At 40.0% G+C, this 25,325-nt stretch overlaps 1 protein-coding gene across 2 annotated transcripts in view; it reads left to right on the top strand.

Annotated features, from left to right (window-relative positions):
• The first annotated feature begins 698 nt into the window (after nucleotides 1–698).
• Nucleotides 699–25,325, top strand: part of nuf2 (UF2 component of NDC80 kinetochore complex) — a 40,160-nt gene continuing 15,533 nt past the window's right edge. The window contains exons 1-9 of one of the 2 annotated variants that reach the window (XM_078219339.1): nucleotides 699–790; nucleotides 6,094–6,181; nucleotides 8,023–8,150; nucleotides 10,154–10,228; nucleotides 11,238–11,314; nucleotides 14,557–14,618; nucleotides 16,009–16,106; nucleotides 20,650–20,723; nucleotides 22,616–22,712. In XM_078219339.1, the coding sequence (XP_078075465.1) occupies nucleotides 8,028–8,150; nucleotides 10,154–10,228; nucleotides 11,238–11,314; nucleotides 14,557–14,618; nucleotides 16,009–16,106; nucleotides 20,650–20,723; nucleotides 22,616–22,712 (606 nt within the window). In that variant the 5' untranslated portion in view covers nucleotides 699–790; nucleotides 6,094–6,181; nucleotides 8,023–8,027. The remainder of the gene's footprint in view (nucleotides 791–6,093; nucleotides 6,182–8,022; nucleotides 8,151–10,153; nucleotides 10,229–11,237; nucleotides 11,315–14,556; nucleotides 14,619–16,008; nucleotides 16,107–20,649; nucleotides 20,724–22,615; nucleotides 22,713–25,325) is intronic. The other variant, XM_078219338.1, reaches the window with a different exon arrangement.

Genomic DNA, 25,325 nt, shown 5'->3' on the forward strand with positions numbered 1-25,325 from the left:
TCCGTGAATTTTAGCCATTCTTATCACCCCCTCATTCAGGTTCCGTCACAGCTTCACAACACTGGTACTCCACTGATCCCTGCATCCCGTTCCATGGGAAGAGGCATGGGCACACCTAGAGGAAGAGCATGAGATGTCTATTGGTGCACTTAAGGCATTCTTGTGATCACACAGGGGATAGAATGATGTGGGAAGTATTACAGTTAATCAGCAAATGCTGGAAATACTCGGGAAGCCATTTTTATTTCAGACACGATGGCACAGTGGTTAGCACTGCTGCCTCATAGCGCCGGGGACCCGAGTTCGATTCCTGGCGTGGGTCACTGTCTGTGCAGAGTCTGCACATTGTCTGTCTGCACTCTCTGGGTGCTCCAGTTTCCTCCCACAGTCTGAAAGGTGTGCTGGTTAGGTTCATTGACCATGCTAAAGTCTCCCTCAGTGTACCCGAACAGGCGCCGGAGTGTGGCAACTGGGGGGTTTCACAGTAACTTCAATACAGGGTTAATGTAAGCCCACTCATGATACTAATACATAAACTTAAAATCCACACACAGCATTTGGCTTTGAGTGTTTAGTATGGGATGTATTTAGTTGTGAGCCTTAAATACCTTATTGGAAGGTTGTTGTGTTCTGGTTGATGTAAGTGGGGGGACACACCGCCCCCTGGTGTTCCGGCGGGTGAATTGCCCATTGGCCGTGCCTGCGCTGTGAGCTCATCACGCTGGCGGTTGAAGGTGGAAGCGCCAAGATTGAATTTTTGAACACTGGGAGCGGCGGAAATTCAGTAACGGTATGTTCCCGTCAATTCGGTACCCGCCACCACCACCACCTCTCTGGGAGACTTAGTCAGTCTTTCATCTTGCAATAAGGGCGTTTGAATGTGAATTAATTCCGTCAACTGCGGCCCCGCGACGCTGGCGGTTCTCTCTCTTTGGCGCCGGGTTATGTTATGTCGCCTTTGCCTTTTGCAACTGTGATGTTAGCAATTTTTACATCTAAAATACAGCCTTTTCGGAGTGGAGCGGGGTGGCGGTGATGGGGGGGGGGGGGGGGTAATGGATGGCCAAGCGGGCCGATGCTCAGTTAGTGACGTGACATCAGCCTCCTGATCAGGTTCTGTCTGTCTGAAAGTTACCTGTCTGAGAAGCCCCATTGCTTCTCTGTAGGGTAAATCTAATGGCAGAAATGAGGAGAGTGATATTGATAACAGGTCACATGTGGTGCAGTGGTATTGTCACTGGTATCATCAAAGATGAGGGGGGATCTAATTGAAACTTCCAGAATACATAAAGGCCTGGATAGAGTGGACGTGGGGAAGATGTTTCTATTAGTAGGAAAGACTAGGATCTGAGGGCACAGCCTCGGAGTAAAGGGACGATCCTTTGAGACTGAGATGAGGAGGAATGAGAAGTCAGCGAGAGCATGCCCTCAACCCTGGAAGAACCTGTATATGGGGTCACCATTGCAGATGTCAGCGCAGCTTTCTTGAAGGTCAACCCACGGAAAGCGACTGGCCTGGATGGGGTATTGAGCCTGTTCCGAAAGCTTGTGGCTTTTGCTATCAAATAAACCTGTTGGACTTTAGCCTGGTGTTGTGAGACTTCTTACTGGATGGGGTACTCAGATCCTGCACAGATCAGCTGGCGGGGGTATTCACAGACATCTTCAACCTCTCTTTACAACAATCTGAGGTCCCTATCTGCTTCAAGAAGGCGACCATCATCCCGGTACCTAAGAAAAACCAAGCAGTGTGCCTTAATGACTATTGGCTGGTGGCTTTGACCTCCATCGTTATGAAGTGCTTCGAAAAGTTAGTCATGGACGAATCAATTCCAGCCTCCCGGACTACTTGTTTGCCTACCGCCGCAACAGGTCCATGGCAGCCATTTCCCTGGCCCTGCACTCAACCCTGGAACACCTAGATAACAAGGACATCTATGTCAGACTCCTATTTATTGACTACAGCTCAGCCTTCAACACTATTATTCCCACGAAACTCATCTCCAAACTCCGTGGCCTGGACCTCGGCACCTCCCTCTGCGACTGAATCATGAACTTCCTAACTCACAGACCACAATCAGTAAGGATAGGCAACAACCTCCACGATCATCCTCATCACCGGTGACCCCCCGCCCCACCAAGGCTGTGTTCTCAACCCCCTACTATACTCCTTATACACCTATGACTGTGTGGCCAAATTCTGCTCCAATTCGATTTTCAAGTTTGTTGATGACATCACCGTAGTGGGTCGATCTCAAACAATGACGAGACAGAGTACACGAATGAGAATCTGGTGAACTGTTGCGGCAACAATAATCTCTCCCTCAATGTCAACAAAACGAAGGAGATTGTCATCGACTTCAGGAAGCGTAAAGGAGAACATGCCCCTGTCCACATCAACGGGGATGAAGTAGAAAGGGTCGAGAGCTTCAAGGTTTTAGGTGTCCAAATCACCAACAACCTCTCGTGGTCCTGCCATGCCGACACCATAGTTAAGAAAGCCCACCAATGCCTCTACTTTCTCAGAAGACTAAGGAAATTTGGCATGTCAGCTACGACTCTCACCAACTTTTACGGATGCACCATAGAAAGCATTCTTTCTGGTTGTATCACAGCTTGGTATGGCTCCTACTCTGTCCAAGACCGCAAGGAACTACAAAAGGTCGTGAATGTAGACCAATCTATTACGCAAATCAGTAATGGAAGTTTTGTCTGTATAGCGTGCAAGAAACAATACTTTTCACTATATTAATACATGTGACAATAATAAATCAAGTAAAAAAAAATCAGTCTTTAAGACAGAATTAGATAGGTTCTTGATCAATAAGGGGATCAAGGATTATGGGGAGAAGGCAGGAGAATGGTGATGAGAATCATATCAGCCATGATTGAATGGCGGAGCAGAAGCGATGGGCCAAATGGCCTAATTCTGCTCCCATAGCTTATGATCTTTCACGACTGCTACCATCTAGAAGGACAAGGGCAGTAGGCACATGGGAACCTCACCAGCTGAAAGTTCCCCTCCAAGTCACACACCATCCTGACATGGAACTGCATCGCTGTTCCTTCATTGTTGCTGGATCAAAATTCTGGAACTCCCTCCCAAACAGGACTGTGGGTGTACCTATATCACATGGGCTGTAGTGGTTCAAGAAGGCAACTCATCACCACCATTTCAAGAGTAATTAGAGGAGAGCTACGAATGCTATCCTAACTAGTGAGGCCCACATCCTGTGAATAAATATTTTTTAAAGATGATGTGCATTAACAATATTATGCATCACTAATTTCCTAAAGAATGGCGTTGGGTGTTTCACGGCCAACTAACTAGTAGCTAACTGTTGAACCATGTTATCATCCTTCCATCTACGAAAGATGATGGAGATGCAGCAAACAATCCATTTAGGTTTCGTGTCTTCATATGATGAACCTAAGCTGATGGTTGTGAAGGCCAATCCTTGAGAGGCAGCTTCTGCCACAAGCGATACCCATGAAGCTACCATGTGATGTGTATGTTCAAGACAAAGATTGGCAATTTTTTAGATAGCATCAAGGGATATGGTGATAGTACAGGAAATGGCATTGAGGTGGATGATCAGCTATGACCTAGTTGAATGGAGCAGACAAAGGGGCTGAATGGTCTACTCTTATTTCTTATAACCCTACGTTCCTATTAGAAAGGCTGGCTGTACTTAAAAGGTGGTAAACCACTGGGATTGGATGGGATGCATCCAGGACATTGAGAAAGTAGGGGAGGATATGAAAAGGTACTGACCCTAATCTTCCAATTCTTCTTGAATATGGGGCTGGTGCTAGAAGACTGGATATTTGAAAATATTATACTGCTCAAATAAAAGTTCAAAGATAAATCCAGCAACTACAGCCCAGTGTATTAAATCTCAGTATTAGGTATTTCTTTAGAAACAATCATCTGGAAAAAAAAATAACAATCACTTGGACAAGTGTGGATTAATTAAGGAAAATCAGCACAAATTAAGTTTAAGTAACTTGATTGAGTTTTTAATGCGGTAACAGAGGGTTAATGCGAGTAATGATGTTGATGGGTTTTTGGCGTTGGCACCTTCAGGCAAGCAGCAGTATCATAGAATCCCTACAGTGCAGAAGGAGGCCATTCGGCTCATTGAGTCCGCACGGGCAAGAATTCAACCCAGGCCTTATCCCTGTAACCCCACAGGTTAACCTGCTAGTCCCCATGATACTAAGGGGCAATTTAACATGGCCAATCAACCTAACCTGCACATCTTTGGCGTGTGGGAGGAAACCAGAGGAAACCCACGCAAACACAAGAGAATGTGCAAACTCCATACAGACAGTACCAGTCCATGGGAGACGTTGCCATTTCCCTTTTTTGCCAACTCATGAGTTCCAGGTGTCATAGTCAAGTCTTGGGTGGTGCACTGGACCTGTCACTTCAGCTACCTCACTATACAGAAGGTCCTTGGGTTTGTGACTGTCTTTCATCCTAAGTTTTACCCCCAAAAAAGTATTGACTGAGAGGTTGACAATGGAAGAAACTTTAGACTGCAGGAAGATGTCAATGCATGAATGCACAGAACATGAGCAAATAGAGTTCTTTCACGGAAGTGTGAAGAAGTGCAGTTGGGGAAGACTAACAAAGCAAAGAAATACACAATAAACAGTCCAATACTGAGAAGTGTTGAGGAGCAGAGGGACTTGGAGTACACATTCCTGATCGTAGCAAGACAGCTCGATAAAGTGGCCAAGAGGGTATATACAGTCGGATACATGCCTTTATTACCCAACACATAGAGTACAAGAGCGTGGATGTTGTTCTGGAACTCTGAAACACTTATTAGGACACAGCTGGGGTTCTTTTGATATGTAGCACTGTAGGAAAGATGTGATTGAATCAGAGAGGGTCCAGAGGAAATTTACGAGGATGTTGTCTGGCCTGTGTAACTTAGTTATAAGGAAAGCCTTTGGCTAAACTAGGATTGTTTTCTTTGCGAGGAAGCTGAGGGGAACCTAATTGAAGTGTATAGAATAATGACAAGCCTAGATGGAGTGCATAAGAAGACCCTGTTCCCTTTGGTTGAGGATCAAGAACCAGTGGGCATAGATTATGGGGGAGATGTATGAAACTAAGAGGAGATTTGAGAAGAATTTTTTTCACCCAGCGGTTGTCTGGAATCTGAAACCCATTCTCTGAAAGAGTGAAAGAGGCAGAAACCTTCACAACGTCTAATAAGTACATGAATATGCACTGTAAGTGCTATAACCTACAAGGCCACGGATCAAGAGCTGCAAAGTGAGATTAGGCTGGATGACTACTTGTCCTCCTGGGCGGACATGATGGGCTGAATGATCGCCTTCCATGCTGTAAATTTCCATGATTCCTTCAAACCTCTGTTGGTAATTGTGCCTTCAGATATCTTGCGTAGTAAGCTCTGGAATTCCTTCCTAAGCTTTTCTACTTCTCTTAAGATGCTCCCTAACCCTAACTCTTTAACCACTGCCCGAACGTTTCCTTTCATGAATTTTGATCATAAAACTCCAGTGAAATGCCTTAAGATGTGTTGCCAAATTATATGCAACATAAATTCAGGCTGTTGGCTGAAAGAGTTGACTTTTTTTAAGGAGACAGGGGAGATGGAATATTTTGGATAAGAATAGATGAGTGGAGCTTTTTGAAAAGATGGAGGTTGGAGGAGGTTACATGTGTAGGAATGGACAAGACGTTGTCCAGATTAAAATATAGGGACTGAAATCTTAAATTTGGGGCATTGGAGGATAGTGAACCAGTGGGGATTAGCTAGGGTTAGACAAGTTGGGGTTATGGAAGTTGTGAATCTTTCTGTTAGACTGGAGGTGGCAAATCAATATAGATGAAGTTGCTTGTTATAACCATTGGAGAAATCCTCGCAGAATGCAACTAAAATGTGAGTTTAACATGAAGCAACAGGAATCAAGACAGAATTGATGCATAACAACATTTAGTTGCTTACACTTCTTAAAATAAATTTTAAAAAGATAGAAACGCATTATAGCAAATTCAGATCCTCTTTTCAGCTTTATTAATCTAAAGACTGCTTGAAAATGTCCCTTTTTTAGTTGAGCCATCTTGCAACATAATTTGGCTTCCACACAACAGTAATAACCATTGAAGATGACCGTGAACAAGGTCTAACAAAAGTGAAAGGTATCTAACAATATAGATAAATAGGGGTTCAGAGATGATAGTTTAGATTCTCTCTGGGACATGTTACTGGCTTGTGATGATTTGAAAGGTGAAACTTTTAGTTCTAAACGCAAAGTCTCAGATGAGAATTGACTTTTGAGTTACTGAAGCTCATTTCTCCAATTATATGCAGTATGTTAACTTCTCCATGTTGTTTGTTTAATTGTTCTGTCAGGCCCATACCAGTACAGTAGAAGTCACTCAATACAAATAAAGCTAATAAAATTAAAAACATGGTCAGGATTCCAATAGGCAGCATTTTGGATTATTTAATTTCTGTTTTGGTATTGAATTGCCAGTGAAATATTAATATATTCATTAATTAGTGTCTTTTGCTTTGTTGGCTTTTTGGTGTTAATTTTAGAGATATGGATCAAATGCACTTCCTCTAAGCATCAGTCTTACTGGGTAATTAATTGTGGGTGGGGGTGCTTGTGTTAAGTTAGTAAGGATGATATGCACTGCTTTTGCATACCTAGCTCTGGCAGGCAACATTCTCTCCAAGACCACCTGAGTGCATCTGGCTCTTTGAATTGAAATTGGACATCAGCCAATGCTTATCTGCAGCTGCCCTGCTGTGACTTTATTTGCTCTTCAAATATAAAGTCAGTGTAGAACTTTTGCAAATACTGCAGCTTCATGTAATGAGTTTATATTAATTCATATGAATTTAAACAATGCCAAATATTTTAGAAATTTCTTGTAAATTCTCACCAGCAACTAAATGCAATGGTATTATGAGTTAAATTTCCACTTCGCTGTTGAGGCCCTGTTTGATCATTTGTGTATCCACTGACTGGATACCATTTTTCAATGTTAGTGCACACCTGCTATCTAATATGTGATGTCCATGGATCAAATTGGATACGTTCATCAACATGGAAAACTTTTTTATTTGAATGTTTAACCGTTAAAATGATTAAAAAGCCATCATTTCTTATTTGTTAATCTTCCCTATATCATTGAGTGATCCAATAACCTGGAAAATAATAGGTCACCAGACTTTCCCTTTTTCCTAAGTGATCTCAAAAGCTTTTGATGATGCCTTGTTCTAGATTCTTTCTTGTATATTCTTTCCCTTGCTACTGTCAGCACCAATGTCCTTATTTGTACTTTTTCATTTTCGATTACGCTGTCTTTGTAACTGGAAGATTAACACATGGTAATTGACTTTTCGAACTCTTTAGCTAAATCTTGAGACCTTCATAGCAAATTAGAAATGCTTGACATTGCAAAGAGTGCTTTTGTGCTTGCTGTGTACAGCTTTCTACACTGCACACTGTTCAGTTGCAGAAAGCAGTCACCTTTAAAGTTTATCTCCAATGTAGGGCAACTATAGACAAAAGCACTGCTGGATCCATTGCACTCACTGGGTGCCGAAACTTCAAGATACCAATCCATGATTGGTGAATAAATAGGGAGAAGGTTAACTTAACTTTCAGTATGATTTTCCTCTTTATATGAGGTTTCTTCTTTCATTGGCCTGCTTGGACCTTATTTCTTAGGAGATTAAAGAGCTCATAACTCTCTGCCAAATAGCTCGCAAGCCCTCATATGTAATGTCAAAGATCTGTGATGGTGAAACTGTTTGGTGATCTGTGAGTTTACCTTTTCGATGATGCAGTATTTGTGTAGAGATGATGATCTACATTCAAAAAAAGGAGAAACATGATACATAAATGTTGGTAACTCATAAATTGAGACAAAAGTAATGATTTCTTGCTCAGCTACAGTCCGTGTTATGTATACGTACATTAAACAAGGCTAATCTGGTTTCTTAAATATTGTTGTTTCCTTGATAGCCCAAATGGATGGGGACAACAGACTTCCGTATCCCATTTGCAAATTGGATTTTATTGTGAATTTTTGTCGCAAACACATTTTAAGTGGATCAGAAGCTAACAACTTCACAAAAGCTGACTTATCAAAGGTAAGTATTTTGCTGTTGTAAAGCTGCCCTTTCATGGTGTTGTTTGCACCCAAATATGCATTGTTTTGTAAGGACAGGAGTATTAAATAACGGAATGCATTTTATATTGTGGTGGAGCTATGTTCCTTGTGGTCTAAGAGGTCTAATTGCTATAAACACAATCCTAAGGCCAACTACAAGCTAATTCCTCTTCATGCCAGTTATAGAGCACTGTACTAGAGTCATAGAGGTTTACAGCATGGAAACAGGCCCTTCGGCCCAACTTGTCCATGCCGCCCTTATTTTTTTTTTAAACCCCTAAGCTAATCCCAATTGACCGCATTTGGCCCATATCCCTCTATACACATCGTACCCATGTAACTATCTAAATGCTTTTTAAAATATAAAATTGTACCCGCTTCTACTACTACCTCTGGCATCTTGTTCCAGACACTCACCACCCTCTGTGTGAAAAAATTGCCCCTCTGGACACTTTTGTATCTCTCCCCTCTCACCTTAAACCTATGCCCTCTAGTTTTAGACTCCCCTACCTTTGGGAAAAGATATTGACTATATACCTTGTCTATCCCCCTCATTATTTTGTAGACCTCTATAAGGTCACCCCTCAGCTCCCTACGCTCCAGAAAAAAAGGTCCCTGTCTATTAAGCCTCTCCTTATAACTCAATCCATCAAGTCCTGGTAGCATCCTAGTAAATCTTTTCTGCACTCTTTCTAGTTTAATATCCTTTCTATAATAGGGTGACCAGAATTGCACACAGCATTCCAAATGTGGCCTTACCAATGTCTTGTACAACTTCAACAAGACGTCCCAACTCCTGTATTCAATGTTCTGACCGATGAAACCAAGCATGCTGAATGCCTTCTTCACCACTCTGTCCACCTGTGATTCCACTTTCAAGGAGCTATGAACATGTACCCCTAGATCTCTTTGTTCTGTAACTCTCCCCAATGCCCTACCATTAACTGAGTAAGTCCTGCCCTGGTTCAATCTACTAAAATGATACTCTTCACAATGAGTTTGAATAGATTGGAAAACATAGTTAAATGATTTCTTTTCTCTTTAAGACATTTGTCCATTAATATGTTTGAACTGTCATCTGTAACACTTTATATATATTCTATTAAATGAGTTAGATATTTAGCTGTTGGAAGGAGAAGTCCTAGACTATGGCATTCTGGATGAGGGTACATATTTAGAAAGAAAATTGTAAGAGATTTCTGAGAGTGAAGTAGGTGTATTTTGATTAGAATTTTTGAATGGAAAGTTGAGCCCATGCAGCTAGATAATAAGCAAAATAAAATAGTTGTTCTGATAGAAACTAATAGATTGAATGTAGAATGGCACTTTAAAAACAGTGCCAACAAACCTTTGCATTTTCACATAGATAGGGATTGGGCTTACAAATTTTTGTAAAGCGTAATTTTACTCTGGAAAAAATTCTATAGAGATGACTAGCATGATGGCACAGTAGTTAGCACTACTGTCTCACAGCGCCAGGGACCCGGGTTAGATTCCTGGCTTGGGTCCCTGTCTGTGTGGAGTCTGCATGTTCTCCCGTGTATGCGTGGGTTTCCTCCGGGTGCTCCGGTTTCCTCCCACAGTACGAAAGATGTGCATTGGCCATGCTAAATTCTCCCTCAGTGTACCCGAATAGGCGCCGAAGTGTGGCAACTAGGGGATTTTCACAGTAACTTCATTGCAGTGTTAATGTAAGCCAACTAGTGACAGCAATAAATAAACTTTAAAAAGCTTAGTATATAACTAAAACATTCCAGCTGCTACACTTTGTTATAGAGCCAAACCAAAGAAGGAAACCAAGCAATTACTTGAAACCTAATGTTTCCAAACAGTTTACTAACCTAAGTTATGATATCCGATAACCACAGCTACCTAGTTTATTAGCTAAACATCACAACAATGTTGATCCTTTTCCTGCATTGAACATGAAACATTTGATCTTAACTAGTCTGGCACATTGATAATTTTTATTTTTTTTCACAGCCGGATGCTGTACAGCGATTGTACATGAAATGTCTACAGATTGTCTTTGATGCACGACCAGATTGCTTTTACATGGTGAGTAGGACCTTGGGAAAAATATCGGGAAAAATTATGAATATAGTGTTTTTGTTTTCTAATTCTGCGCACATGTCAATTGTAGTAGGATAGTTGGGTTAACTGTAATAGAGTCATAGAGATATGCAGCACGGCAACAGGCCCTTCAGCCCAACACGTTCTTGCTGACCAGGTTTCCTAAACTGAACTAGTCGCATTTGGCCCATATCTCTCTAAACCTTTCCTATCCATGTACCTGTCCAAATGTCTTTTAAATGTTGTAATTGTACCCACCTCTACCACCTCCCCTGGCAGCTCATTCCATGTACACACCACCCACCCTCTATGTGGAAAAAACTGCCCCTCAGACCCTTTTTAAATCTTTCCTCTCTCACTATAAACCTATGTTCTCTAGTTTTGGACTCCCGCACCCTAGGAAAAAGACCTTTGCTTCACATTGTAACACATGAAAATTGACAATTATACATGAGTATGGCTTTGTTTATTCTCCCAAATACTTAACTATGGACTTGAATACACTAACGATTCTTTGCAAAGCGCATTTCTTGGCCTTATTTTCAGATTCAGTATCATTGATCCTTCTGACTTATAAACAGTTAATCTTGGCATACCAGTGACTCACTCATGAATGCCACCAAATCACTCACTTTTGAACAGTTCTTTGCATGGTCATCTAAGGGTGCATCTGATGCATACAATTGATTTGTTGGTATTCAGAGCTAGAATAATGTCTAAAAAGATATAGACTGAAATAAGTGTAAGTTAGATCTGTTTTAATGTTATCAAATTCACAGAATTTGAATACACTAGTTGCATGAAATATTGTCTTTCATTGCAACATGATATGTTGGATAAAGTACCTGAAAGTATTTGACTTTAACATTGCAGGACATTCCTTGTTGCAAAAAATCTCTCAGCCATTTTCTGAAAGGTGTGTTTTGAAAATGGAATATATTTATTGAAGCACACTTTTATACATTGTAAATAAACCTGTCTGTTTTATACATAGATGCCTGGGGATGAAAATATGCCATATCCTCAGCTTTCTGAAGGTTTTATCCCAATTATGAATCTGTATGTCTGCATGTAAGTATCAGAGTAGTTTTGGGGAACAAGGCATCTCGGGTATATGAAAATAAAACATGAGTTTTTTGGAGCTTTGATGTACATAAGTGAACTGTCAATCTCTTTGTTACCAACATTTAGTATTTATTCCTTTATTCACCCTGGTCATTTAAATATTCCTCACCAATCAATTTTCAATCTTTTTTTGGAGCATACTGAGTCAACCTTAATGCAGGTCTTAGTATTTGATCTTTATCAGATTAATGATCAAATTGAAGTTACTGAATGTATTTAAGACGGAAATATATTTCTTGACACTAAAGGCGTCAAGGGATATGGGGAGAGAGCGGTAGTATTCAATTGAGGTAGAGGATCAGCCATGATCACATTGAATGGCAGAGCAGGCTTGAGGGGCCTAATTGCCTGCTCCTATTTTCTTTGTTTCTATTGCAAGGAGAAATGATGTAAATACATCTGTCAGGGTTTGGTACAAACTCCAATTCAAACAGCGTGAGTGATTTGTACAAATAAGATGAATTTGTGTACTTGGGTCTTACTTATGTAATTAGTTTTAATGAACTCCAAAACCTGAATATTGACAATTGCTTTGTATAGATTATAGGAAAGGTATTGGATGGAGGTGCATCACAAATTTTGCGTTGACCCTATGTATTCCTCTGATTCAGTGACTCTGGTCTGGTGACTCCTGTGACCTGAAAAGTACTTTTATTGCCTGTGATAACAGAACATTTGAAAAGCATTAACGGGATTGGACAAAGTCAGCATGGGTCTATCAAAGACAAATCATGCTTAACAAATCTACTGGAGTTTTTTGAGTATGTAACTAGTAGATTAGGTAAGGGAGAACCAGCAGATATAGAGTATTTGGACCTTCAGAAGGCTTTTGATAAGGTCCCTCATAAGAGGTTAGTGAGCAAAGTTAAAGGACATGGGATTGGGGGGTAATGTATTGGCATGGATCAAGGGTTGGTTGATAGACAGGAACAGAGAGTGGGATAAATGGGCCTTTTTCCAAGAGGCAGGCATTGACTAATGGGGTACCACAGGGATCAGTGCTTGAGCCCCAACTGTTCACTATATATTTGATCTGGATGAGAGAACCAAATGTAACATTTCCAAATTTGCTGGCAACACACATCAGGGCAGAATTGTGAGTTGAGGATGCAAGGTGATCTGGATATGTTGGCTTCAGGGTGAGCTAGATATGTTGAATGACTGGGCAAACACATGGCAGATGCAGTATAATGTGGCTAAATGTGAAGTTTTACACTTTGGCGTGAAAAACAAAGGAAGAGTATTATTTAAATGCTGATATGTTGGGAGTGTGGATGTACAAAGGGATCTGGGTGTCCCAGTACACCAGTCAATGAAAGTGGCGAGACAGGTGCAGCAAGCAATTAGGAAGGCAATTGGTATATTGGCCTTCATTGCAAAAGGATTTGAGTTCAGAAATAGGGGTGTCTTGCTGCAGTTTTATAGGTCTTGGTGAGACCACACCTTGAGTATTGCATGCAGTTTTGGTCTCTCCGCCTAAGAAAGAATATACTTTCCAGAGAGGGTGTGCATCGGAGATTCGCTAGGCTGATACTGGGGTTGGTGGGGCTCTCGTATGAGGAGAGATTCCTTCGATTGGGCCTGTGTTCACTGAAATTTATAAAGATGAGAGAAGATCTGACTGAAACATATAAAATTCTAACAGGGCTGGACATAATGGATGCAGGGAGGATGTTTTCCCTGGTTGGGGAATCTAGAATCAGGGGACACAGTCTCAGGATACAGGGTAGACCAATTAGGACCGAGATGAGGAAAGATTTCTTCACTTAAAGGGTACTGAACCTGTGGAATTCTCTACCACAGCAGGCTGTGGAGGCCTAGTCACTGAATGTATTCAAGAAAGAGATAGATACATTGTTAGATTTTAATGAAATCAAGGGGTATGGGGAGAAAGCAGGAATCTGGCATTGAGATAGGATTAGCCATAATCATATTGAATAGGGGACAGGCTTCATAGGTTGAATGGCCTACTCCAGTTCCTAGTTTCTATGTTTCTATGAATTTTAGATCCAGTAAAGCCTGACTTTACACTTAAAAAGTGCACTCTTCTGATTTTCTTTTTTTTAATGACTGCTTCCTGAAATATGCCAACTGTATCAAGTCAAAGATTACTTAATTTATAAAACTCTGAGAAGTAAAGGTTTATCATGTCATGCCCATAAACACTCGAGATGAAAAAAACAGTTATTGCTTATAACTCCAGTCCACTCTTTAAAAATGGTTCCCATTATTTCTATATGCTTTTAAAATAGAGGTGTTTTAATTGTTCCAGTTCCAAGGAACTTCATCTGATCTCAAGTGCTTCCTTTACAAAGAAACTTGTGCCATACAAGCTTCCTCTCCATTTTTCTTTGGCACTTTTATGATGTATGCAATCTGGTGTGAAAGTTCTAGTTCTAATGGTTATGACTCTACTCGACTGACTGGCAAATTATTACAGATTTATCAGACTTGAGTCTTTATATCAATTTAACTTTATGCCCTCTGACCTGATGATTCTGTCTTCAAAGTGTCTTAGTTTTATGTTATCAATACTGTTTAATATTTTGAATGCTTTGATGAGGTCACCAATTAACCATCTTTCTGGCCTGCAGAGTTAAGGTTAATTTAAATTCTCATCCCGTTTATTTTGAAAAGGAGGTTTTGCAGTGGTAACTGACATTTGTATTGTATATATACTGGAATTGTGGTCACAGCTTCTCCCACTCCTTCACCATAACTTTGGTTGACGACTGACAGAAACACCCACTTATTATGCTCATAATTTTAGTTTTTGGTGGTGATATGATGCCAAAGTGGTGAAAACCCCAAAGAAGTTCCCAGTGATAATATTGGTCTTGGCTTTTCACTTCTTGGATTTTGGTAGTCATTTATCATGTTGATGGAGCTCTTTATTGTTACTACACAAATCCCTGTTACTGATCTAATCCAAAAGCTTGGCTGACTTTTTAAAAGCAATAAATTATACATAGTTATTTGCTGGTAGATAAATTGTGACGAACATTAATTGTATGTTAAACGGTTAAGCTGTGTTTATTTGTATAATGTTTTATACTAAGCAGATTTAAAGTTTTGTAGAATTTTGTTCACATTTGCATTGCAGCAACCGTTTACTATTAAATAACGTGCTGGTTTTTAATTTGTGAGATCCTATAAATTGTCTAAACTAATCTTTATGTCTCTCTCAGGCAGAATTTAATATTACTATGCTCAGTCCCATACTTTGAGATGAGTGATCTCTTGAACCCGAGTAAGTTTTCCATGTTTCTGAATTAATTTATGTCGAACAAGTATGGTAAATGCAAGCTGTCATAAATGTATATACCAAAATAGGAACATTAATCAACTTAAATACAATAATTTATTTTTCAAGGGCTCTTATTGAGATTTTCTCAAGGGCTACTCTTTGATTCTCACTAACTTCTTTATTATGTGATGCAGTCACAGTGACATTATCGTCTGTATTTGTGTGCATTTCTTTTATGATTTCTTCCTTTAGATAGATACAATGGCACAACTGCCAAAGACTGTAAGACAAATAACTAGCAAACCAATTGTATTGACTGATGGATAAGTACCAGTCAGGACACAAAGATGTTGGGGGCGATTCTCCCATCCCTCTGCGCTGCTTTTTTAGCTCAGCGGGGTGGGAGATTTCAGCGGGGCCGGATGCCCAGCGTATCCCAGCACTAGATTTCTGGCGCCCTGACCTATACAAACATAGATGATATTTAATACATTCACATTGGTCTGTGGAAAAATATGATTTTCCATTTTCTGTATTTTATAATTGCATTAAGTATTGCATATAGCCTGTTGATAATTGCAGTTGACATTGAATGAAGTAAAATGTGCTTTACAGTTATGAAGTTGATTAGGTATTGAAGCAAAGAAACAATGCTTTTGAAATGAGGAAGGATATATTGGCATTGGAGGGAGTGCAGAGAAGGTTCACCAGGTTGATACCGGAGATGAGGGGTTTGGATTATGAGGAGAGGCTGAGGAGATTGGGTTTGTACTCGTTGGAGTTTAGAAGGTTGAGGGGGGATCTTATGGAGACTTATAAGATAATGCGGGGGCTGGATAGGGTGGAGGCGGAGAGATTCTTTCCACTTAGTAAGGAAGTTAAAACTAGAGGACACAGCCTCAAAATAAAGGGGGGTCGGTTTAAGACAGAGTTGAGGAGGAACTTCTTCTCCCAGAGGGTGGTGAATCTCTGGAATTCTCTGCCCACTGAGGTGGTGGAGGCTACCTCGCTGAATATGTTTAAAGCGCGGATGGATGGATTCCTGGAGCGGTAAGGGAATTAAGGGTTATGGGGATCAGGCGGGTAAGTGGTACTGATCCACGTCAGATCAGCCATGATCTTATTGAATGGCGGGGCAGGCTCGAGGGGCTAGATGGCCTACTCCTGCTCCTATTTCTTATGTTCTTAAATGTGATGAAGAAATTGCTATTTTTTTCAAGCGCACCAGTACGATTCATTTTGCTGCATTATTATTTAATTTATTTATCTACTTAATCTTTGAAACAACTTTGAAGTACCTTACATGTAATTTCACAGAAGCAATGAGCAGAATACTATTTTTGTCCCCTCTTTTCTCACTTGTTCACCTGACATACCGACGTTTTCAACAAAGAAACAAAATGTACCATTGTCATTTTGAGTGGCATCATCAACTTTTTTCAGTTCAGGAAAGAGACCCTAGAGACCTACCTGAATCAACAAAAAAGTTTTGTAAGTATCAATTGTAAATCTAAAGTAATCCTATTGTCTGTGTACAGCAAAGTGCAAGTAACAAGATTCCTGTAACAACTAGAATGGTTGGCCTTGCACCAAAATATAAGGGAGGATTGAATTAATTATTGTGTGCAGGATTTATTTGTTTTCATTTTGTACTTGTTTTTCACATTGATGTACATTTGTCTGATTCTATAAGTTTACTGAGGATTGTGAAGCAGATTACTTACTTAACAGTGTGGCTGTTCACTCTCTCCTTATGGCCTACATCTGCTTTCTTGTTCCTTTCTTATTTATTTTTCATTTCAATCATTAAATTTTTACATTAAAAAGGTCTCAAAATTAATTTCGTTTGTACAGGGCACTGGTGAGACAACATCTGGCGTGTGCGTGTACAGTATTGGTTTCATATAAGGCAAGATGTAAATGCATTAGAAAGAGTTCAGTGTTAGTCCTGTAAACCATCTCTGAACTACTTCTCATCAATGCACTGTACAACTGAAACATAACCTCCCTATTTTTATAATCAATTTCCCTCACAATAAACAATAACTTTCTTAGTTTTCCTAATTATTTGCTGTACCTGAATACTAGCCTTCTGTGATTCATGCAGGACACCCAGATCCCTCTAAATCTAGAGCTCTGAATCTCTCACTATCTAGATAATAAGCTTTGTTGCATTCCTTCTATGACAATAAAATCCTTCCTAAGATAAAGGGACCAGAACTGCACATAATACTAAAGGTGTAGTCTAACCAAGGTACTATGCAATTGAAGCAATACTTCTACTCCTGTACTCCAATCCTCATGCAATAGAGGCTAATATGCCATGAGCCTCCCTTATTGCCTGCTGTACCTGCATGTTAGCTTTTAGTTACTTATTAATAAGGACAACCAGATTCATTTGTACATCTACACTTTTTTAATATCTTACCATTTAAGAAACACTCTGCATATCAGTTCCTCTTACCAAAGTGGATAAGCTCACATTTATCCACTTTATACTTCATCTGACATGTTCTTGCTCACTCACTAAGTCTATCCAAATCCCCTTGAAGCTGCTTTACATCTTCCTCACAACACTCATTCCCACCTAGCTTTGTTTCATCCATTAGCTTGGAAGTATGGTACCCACATCCAAATCAGTGATATATATTGTAAACAGCTCAGGCCCAAGTACTGATCCTTGCAATACCCCACTAATCACAGCCTGCCAACATGAGAATGACATTTTTATTCCTACTCTCTGTTTTCTGCCTGTTAACCAATCCTTAATCCATGCCAGTATATTACTTCCTATCTCACTTCCTGTGGGCAATATTATTAAAAGCCTTCTGAAAATCCAAGTACACTACGTTTACCATCTCCCTTTATCAATTTTGTTAATAACATCCTCAAAAAACTCCCAGCATGTTCATCAAACATGATTTCCCATTCATGAATTCATGTTGACAATGCCCAATCGGATCATTATCCAAGACAGGATTATTATTATAAGACAGGTGCTGAAGTAGGCCATTCACCCCATTGAATCTGCTCCACCATTCAATGAGATCATGATTGATCTGATCTAATCCTCATCTCCACTTTCCTATCTTATCTCCATAACCCTTGATTCCCTTAATGATTTCCATAATCCTTGATTCTCTTAATGATTAAAAATCTGTCTATCTCAGCCTTGAACATAGTTAATGATCCAGCTGCTGCAGCTCTCTGGTAAAGAATTCCACAAGTTCACTATCCTCTGAGAGAAGAAGTTCTTCCTGATCTCTGTCTTAAATGGGTGACCCCTTGCTCTGAGATTATGCCCTCTGGTCCTAGGCTTTCCCACAAGGGAAACAACCTCTCAGCATCTACCCTATCAAGGCCCCTGAGAATCCTATATGTCTCATTAAGGTTGCCTTTCATCCTTCTAAACTCCAATGAGGATAGACCCAACCTACTTAACCTCTCCTCATAAGAAAATCCCTCCATATCCAGCATCAAACTAGTGAAATCTTCTCTGGGCTGCCTTCAATGCCTGTATATTTTCCCTTAGTGAAGGGGACCAAAACTGTTCACAGTATTCCAGGTGTGGTCTAACTAGTGCCTTGTATAGTTTTAGCAAGATTTCCTTATTTTTATAGTCCATTCCCTTTGAAATAAAGGCCAACATTCCTCCCAATTAACTGCTGAACTAACATGCTAGCTTTTTATGATTTATGCACAAGGACCCCAAATTCCCCAGTGCTGCAGTTTTCAGAGTCTTTCTCCATTTAAATAATATTCAGCTCCTTTATTCTTCCTACTAAAGTACATAACTTCAACTTTTCCTATATTGTATTCCATCTGCCAAGTTTTTGCCACTGACCCAACCTGTCCCTATCCCTCTGTAGACTCTGTGTCATCCACATCAAACTGTCCCACCTATTTTTGCGACATCTGCAAATTTGGCAATTGTATATTCACTTCTCTTGTCCAAGTCATTAATACATATTGTAAATAATTTTGGCCCCTGTGGCACTCCACTAGTTACAGCTCGTCATCCTGAACATGCCCCTCTTATCCCAACTCTCTGTCTTCTATCAGTTAGCAAATCTTCTATCCATGCTAATGTACTACCCACTATTATTTTATTAAGTAATCTTTTGTGCGGTACTTTATCGAATGTTTTTTGGAAATCCAGGTGTATACATGTACTGATTCCCCATTATATATCCTGCTCATTGCCACCTCAAAGAATTCTAATAAACTTGTCAGGCATGATTTCACCTTCATGAAACCATGTTGACTCAGCTTGGTTATAATGCTCTGTTATTACATCCGTTATAAAGCCAAGATTCTGCCTAAACTGCCCCCCGATCGCTAATAAGGCATACAAGAAGCAAACATTAAAAATTTGTTTTTTGTATAACATATTAAAGATATGGTCCTCATACCTTAATATACCGCATACTACCCTGTTTCCTTTACTAATGACAGAAGTTAAACTGCTCATTTATCACATCCTTTACAATAAAACAAAAGCATTTTCCATACTAATGATGTAAGGCTAACAGGTATGTAGTTCCCGGTTTTCTCTCTCCCTCACTTCTTAAATTGTGGGGCGACATTTGCTACTTCTAATCTGCAGGAATTTATAGAATTCCTATAAGAATCTATAGAATTCTTCAAGAATCTATAGAATTTCAGAAGATGATCACCAATGCATCGACTATCTCTATAACTATCCCTTTCAGCACTCTGGGATGTAGTACATTACCTCCCGGGACTTCCCAACTTTCAGGATTATTACCTTCTCCAATACAACCTTATTACTAATATTAATTGCCTTCCAATTCCTCATTTCCCCCATGTCCCTTAGATCTCTAACTCTGGGAGATTTCTTATATCTTCCTAGGTGAAGACAGACCGCAAAGTAATCACTTAGCTTCTCTGCCATTTCTCTGTTCCCCATTATAAATTCTCCTGACTCTGCCTGTAATGGTCCTTCATTTGTTTTAGCCAACCATTTCCTTTGTACGTACCTATAGAAATGTTTATAGTCCTTTTTTATTTTTTGCTAGTTTGCATTCATATTCTATTTTCCCTATCAGTTTCTTGGTTCACCTTTGCTGTACTCTTAAATCCTCCCAATCCTCAGACTTAATACTATTTCTGGCAAATTTATAAGCTTTTTCTTTAATCCTACACAATTCGTAACTTACTTTGTGAGCCACAGTTGACTGAGTTTTCTTTTTGGAGTTTCGTTTGTTAAATGAAAGTATGGTTGCTGTAAACTATGTGATAGTTATTTAAATACTATTTATTGCCTATATACCATCATACCTTGATGTATTTTCCCAATTCAGCTCAACCAATTTGTCCCTCATACTTTCATAATTTCCTTCATTCAAATTTAGGACCCTGGCTTCAGATTGAAATTACCTCACTTCCAAACGCAATGTAAAATTCCATCATGTTATGGTCACTCATTCCTAAAGGTTATTTTACAACAAGATTTTTTTGTTATGCAAGACTAGGTCTAAAATAGCCTGTTCTCTAGACAGCTGCTCAACATACTTCTTTAGAAAATCATCCCGAGCACACTGCAGAAATTCGTCCTCCACAGTTTTAGTGTTCATTAGGTTTACCAAGTCCATATACAGATTGAAATCATTCATGATTGTTATCCGTTCTACATGCTTCTCTAATCTCCTTATTAATACCATGTCCCACACTACCACTACTGTTTTGAGGACTATAAACAACTCCTACCAATGTTTGCTGTATGGAATGGATGGAATTTTCTTTTTTCTGTGCTTAAAATCTGGTACACCTCTAAATTTCTAGTTCTGATGAAAGGTCATGACCATAACTCTTTTCTTTCCTCAGAGATGCTGCCTGATCTGCAGAGTATTTGTAGTGTTTTGCTTTTATTTTACTACATAGGTGATTGTGATGTGTTCTTGATTATTTCAGACCAGTACAATAAGTGTTTCTTGAACTCAATAATCTCTGCATCATGTTGCAAGAGTAAAAGGCTAGTAGAATTGCTGACCAATGTATTTGTTCCCCAAAGAAATTGAATCTGGAAATGATGCAGCACATGCTTTCATCAAATGAAGAAATGAAATACAAAATTGAAAGTCTTAAGTAAGTGGATCTTAATACAATTTAATCTGTTACAGACAAAGTTGTGTATATAATCAGGTTCTGCTCGATAGGCATGTCTCAAAATGTCTTTTTTTAAGTTTATTTATTAGTGTCACAAGTAGGCTTGCATTAACATTGCAATGAAGTTACTGTGAAAATCCCCTAGTCACCACACTCCGGTGCCTGTTTGGGTACACTGAGGGCCAATTCATGGCCAATTCATCTAACCAGCATGTCTTTTGGACTGTGGGAGGAAACTGAAACACCCGGAGGAAACCCACGCAAACACGGGAAGAACGTGCAGGCTCCGCACAGTCACCCAAGCTGGGAATCGAATCCGGGTCCCTGGCGCTGTGAGGCAGCAGTGCTAACCACTGTGCATATGCGTTAACAAAATAAGTCTTGATAGTACTTGCATACCGGCTACATTGCAAGTCTGCAGAAATCTCATATTGCCATTTCATGCTGAACAAATTCCTAATTATCATGACTGGAGTATTCACTCAAAACAACCAGCAACTAGTGAAAATTGTTCTGTGTTATGTCTGAGACAGAAAATTAAAAAGTTTCTGGAAAAATGACCCACATTTAAATTAAGTGCACTTAGTATATTTCATAGACTGTGAGCTAAGCAAGCAAGACAACTGCATATACTGTATTATTAGGAAGAAATATTGTAAAGTATCATTGGGCCTCGTTAAGGAAGAGAGATTGCAGAGATGATGTAAACTAAAATTGTAAAAGGGGTGGCTACAGGAGCCGAGGGACCTCGGTGGATATGTGTATAAATCATTGAAGATGGCAGGACAAATTGAGCGAGTGGTATATAAGACATACAGCATCCTAGGTTTTATTAATGGGTCATATAGTACAAAAGCAAGGAAGTTATGTTAAACTTGTATGAAACACTGGTTCAGCCTCTGTTGGAAGAATTGTATCCAATTCTGGACACCACTTTCGAAGGATGTGAAGGCATTAAGAAAGGGTGCAGAAAATATTCCTTGGAGAAGAAAAGGTTGAGAGGAGATTTGTTAGAAGTATCCAAAATCATGAGGCATCTGGACAGAGTTGAATCGATTCAATGAAAATATTGCTGTCCTTTCATGTCCATTGTCTGAAATACCACTGGTGGGATTCTCCCAAATTTGTGTAAAAACTAGAGTAAATCCTGCTGGTCTTTTCAGCGGGGTTTTCAAAATGAATCTCCCACACTCTGTGCACTAGCGTGAATCTCATTTAAAAAGTTGTGGGCAGGGCCTATTCCTGCTGAAGAGTCTGGCAGCATAGTACTGAGTGGGCCACTGCACATGCGATGATCTGTCAGAGCGGAGATTGGCACATGCGCAGTAGCTCCGCACTGCCAGCCTCCCGATCATTGGCCGTGCGACCTCCCCCCATGCCCCGATCGCTGACCTCCTGGTTAGAGCAGCGCAGCAGGCTGTGAGAATCTACCCCCCCCCACATCTTTTCAGCACACTGCTACTTTTGTTTTTACTTTCCTGAGAGAATATTAATTTACAAATATTATCTCTAAGAATACTGTTGATATTCTATAGTCACCTTGTAATGTAAATTATTTTATGTCATGTTGTTTTAATGTGCAGCATTAATTGGCTCTTTCCATAATGGCCTTACAAAACTGGGGCAAGTTTTTGTGGCATATTGTACTGGTAAATTTGTATCTTAACTCTGCATCTTATGAGACAAGTTGTCAACTGAAGAACTGCCACTTGAACCATTAATTTTTAAAAGTACAGTGAAGTAGATTGGTACCTACTGTATTTCTTTTAAAATGTGTACTCCGGATATGGTTTTTATGATTTGACAAAAGTATGTGTAAATTTCATAACTATATAAAACCAATTCATATCAGCAACCATTAATTTTGGCAGTACCGTACCACCTGAACAAAAGGCAAAGATTGACTTGCTGTCTGCAGAAGTTACAGAATTGCAACAAGTCATAAACCGTGAATATCGTCTCAAACAAGTAAGTATGCTCGTGTTCAATAAGGTATGTGCCTTTTCTGAAATAAGAAACAGCAAGGTCTTCCCTCTGTACTATTAATACAAAGAAATAACTTGAATTAATAATGCTTGAATCCTGAGGGGGAATCATACCCATACTAATAATTATGGAAGAGAATACTGGCTATATCATATTAAGTAACTATGGCTAGTGAAAGGGTTTTTAAAAAAGCATATACTTATATCCTGCACACAGTTAGCTAACAAGCTGTTTTACAAAGACAGTCCATTCAGATAAGATGGGGGGAAGAAGCCTAGGGAAAGGCCATTAAGGCTGATGTTAGGATGATTTGTGTTAACGACTGGACTGTCCTTCCAGATAAGAGGGGAAGATAAAGAAGTCTTAGCTTGGGGGAAGCTATTGAGGCCGACGTTGGGGTTAATTTGTGTTCTAATATTTAGACACAGCTGGGGTGTTTAATGATAGTTCAGACAATAACCAGTTGATGCAATTAAAAACCTCAAGCTGATTTGATATTATAATTAAGCAGGCGTAAGGTGACTACGATTGGTTTTAATATCTGAATGATGTAGCCTTGATCAATAATTGAGTGGATAGTGATAACTCCTACACCATGATTGGTATGTGCTAATTACTTGTAATTGAATTTGAACCTATAACTTGTGTTTTCCTGAATTTGGGGCTCCGGCTTGTTACAGACTGACCTGTGACTTTCCAGGGACCCTGCTATATAGCTTGATTAAAACAGCTGTTTAAGTGAACTCCGTGACTTGGTCTGGTTACTTGAAGGGTAAAGTTGTGATCAATTAAAAGGCTGACATCAAAGCCCACAACAATTCCTAAAGTGCTCTATAACCAATTGATTTTAAGAGAATAGTTATTGTGCTGTAGAACACAGCAGTCAGTTTGCGCACACCAATTTCCCACAGGCAGAAAATAGCTGAATTTGAAAGGAAGGAAGGTGTAAAAATGTGTGAAATTTAACAGTGGGTTTTAAGGTTAGGTTGGTGATCAGGCAACAATGTACTGTTACTTTTAGGACATCTAAGGGTATACAAAATCGAACAAAGTTCTATTTTAGATCTTCAATATGATTAAATAACCTGATTTGCTAGAGTTTGTTTTAAGATGTAATGTTCACGAAATGTTCTTGGCAGACAGGATTAAGGCATTTTATTCATATGTTAGGAACAAAAGAGTTGTCAGGGAAAAAGTCGGACTTCTCAGGGACAAAGGAGGGGAATTATGCTTAGAACCCAAGGGAATAGGGGAGATCCTAAATGAATACTTTGCATCGGTATTCACAAAGAGAGGGACTTGTTGACTGGAAGTGTCTCAGAGGGAGGTGTTGACCCATTAGAGAGAATCTCCATTACAAGGGAGGAAGTGTTAGGTTTTTTAGGTAACATTAAAACTGACAAATCCCCAGGGCCTGATGGCATCTATCCTAGACTGCTCAGGGAGACAAGACATGTAATTGCTGGGCCTCTGACGGAAATCTTTGTCTCTTCGTTGGACACAGGTGAGGTCCCTGAGGATTGGAGGATAGCGAATGTGATACCGTTATTTAAGAAGGGTAGCAGGGATAACCCAGGTAATTATAGGCCAGTGAGCTTGACGTCCATGGTAGGGAAGTTGTTGGAGAGGATTCTTAGAGACAGGATGTATGCGCATTTAGAATGGAACAATCTCATTAGTGACAGACAGCATGGTTTTGTAAGAGGGAGGTCATGCCTTACAAATTTGGTGGAGTTTTTTGAGGAAGTGACAAAAACGGTTGACTGAGGAAGGGCCGTGGATATCATCTCTATGGATTTCAGTAAGGCATTTGACAAAGTCCCTCATGGCAGGTTGGTTAAGAAGGTTAAGGCTCATGGGATACAAGGAGAGTTGGCTAGATGGGTAGAAAACTGGCTTGGCCACAGGAGACAGAGGGTAGCAGTCGAAGGGTCTTTTTCCGGCTGGAGGTCTGTGACTAGTGGTGTTCCGCAGGGCTCTGTACTGGGACCTCTGCTATTTGTGATATATATAAATGATTTGGAAGAAGGTGTAACTGGTATTATCAGCAAGTTTGCGGATGACACGAAGATGGCTGGACTTGCGGATAGCGATGAGCATTGTCGGACAATACAGCAGGATATAGATAGGCTGGAAAATTGGGCGGAGAAATGGCAGATGGAATTTAATCCGGATAAATGCAAAGTGATGCATTTTGGAAGAACTAATGTAGGGGGAGTTATACAATAAATGGCAGAGCCATCAAGAGTATAGAAACACAGAGGGACCTAGGTATGCAAGTCCACAAATCCTTGAAGGTGGCAGCACAGGTGGAGAAGGTGGTGAAGAAGGCATATGGTATGCTTGCCTTTATAGGACGAGGTGTAGAGTATAAAAGCTGGAGTCTGATGTTGCAGCTGTATAGAACGCTGGTTAGGCCACATTTGGAGTACTGCATCCAGTTCTGGTTGCCGCACTACCAGAAGGACGTGGAGGCTTTAGAGAGAGTGCAGAGAAGGTTTACCAGGATGTTGCCTGGTATGGAGGGTCTTGGCTATGAGGAGAGATTGCGTAAACTGGGCTTGTTCTCCCTGGAAAGACGGAGAATGAGGGGAG

This window comes from Mustelus asterias, chromosome 8 (assembly GCF_964213995.1).
Source record: "Mustelus asterias chromosome 8, sMusAst1.hap1.1, whole genome shotgun sequence".
Taxonomy (NCBI): domain Eukaryota; kingdom Metazoa; phylum Chordata; class Chondrichthyes; order Carcharhiniformes; family Triakidae; genus Mustelus; species Mustelus asterias.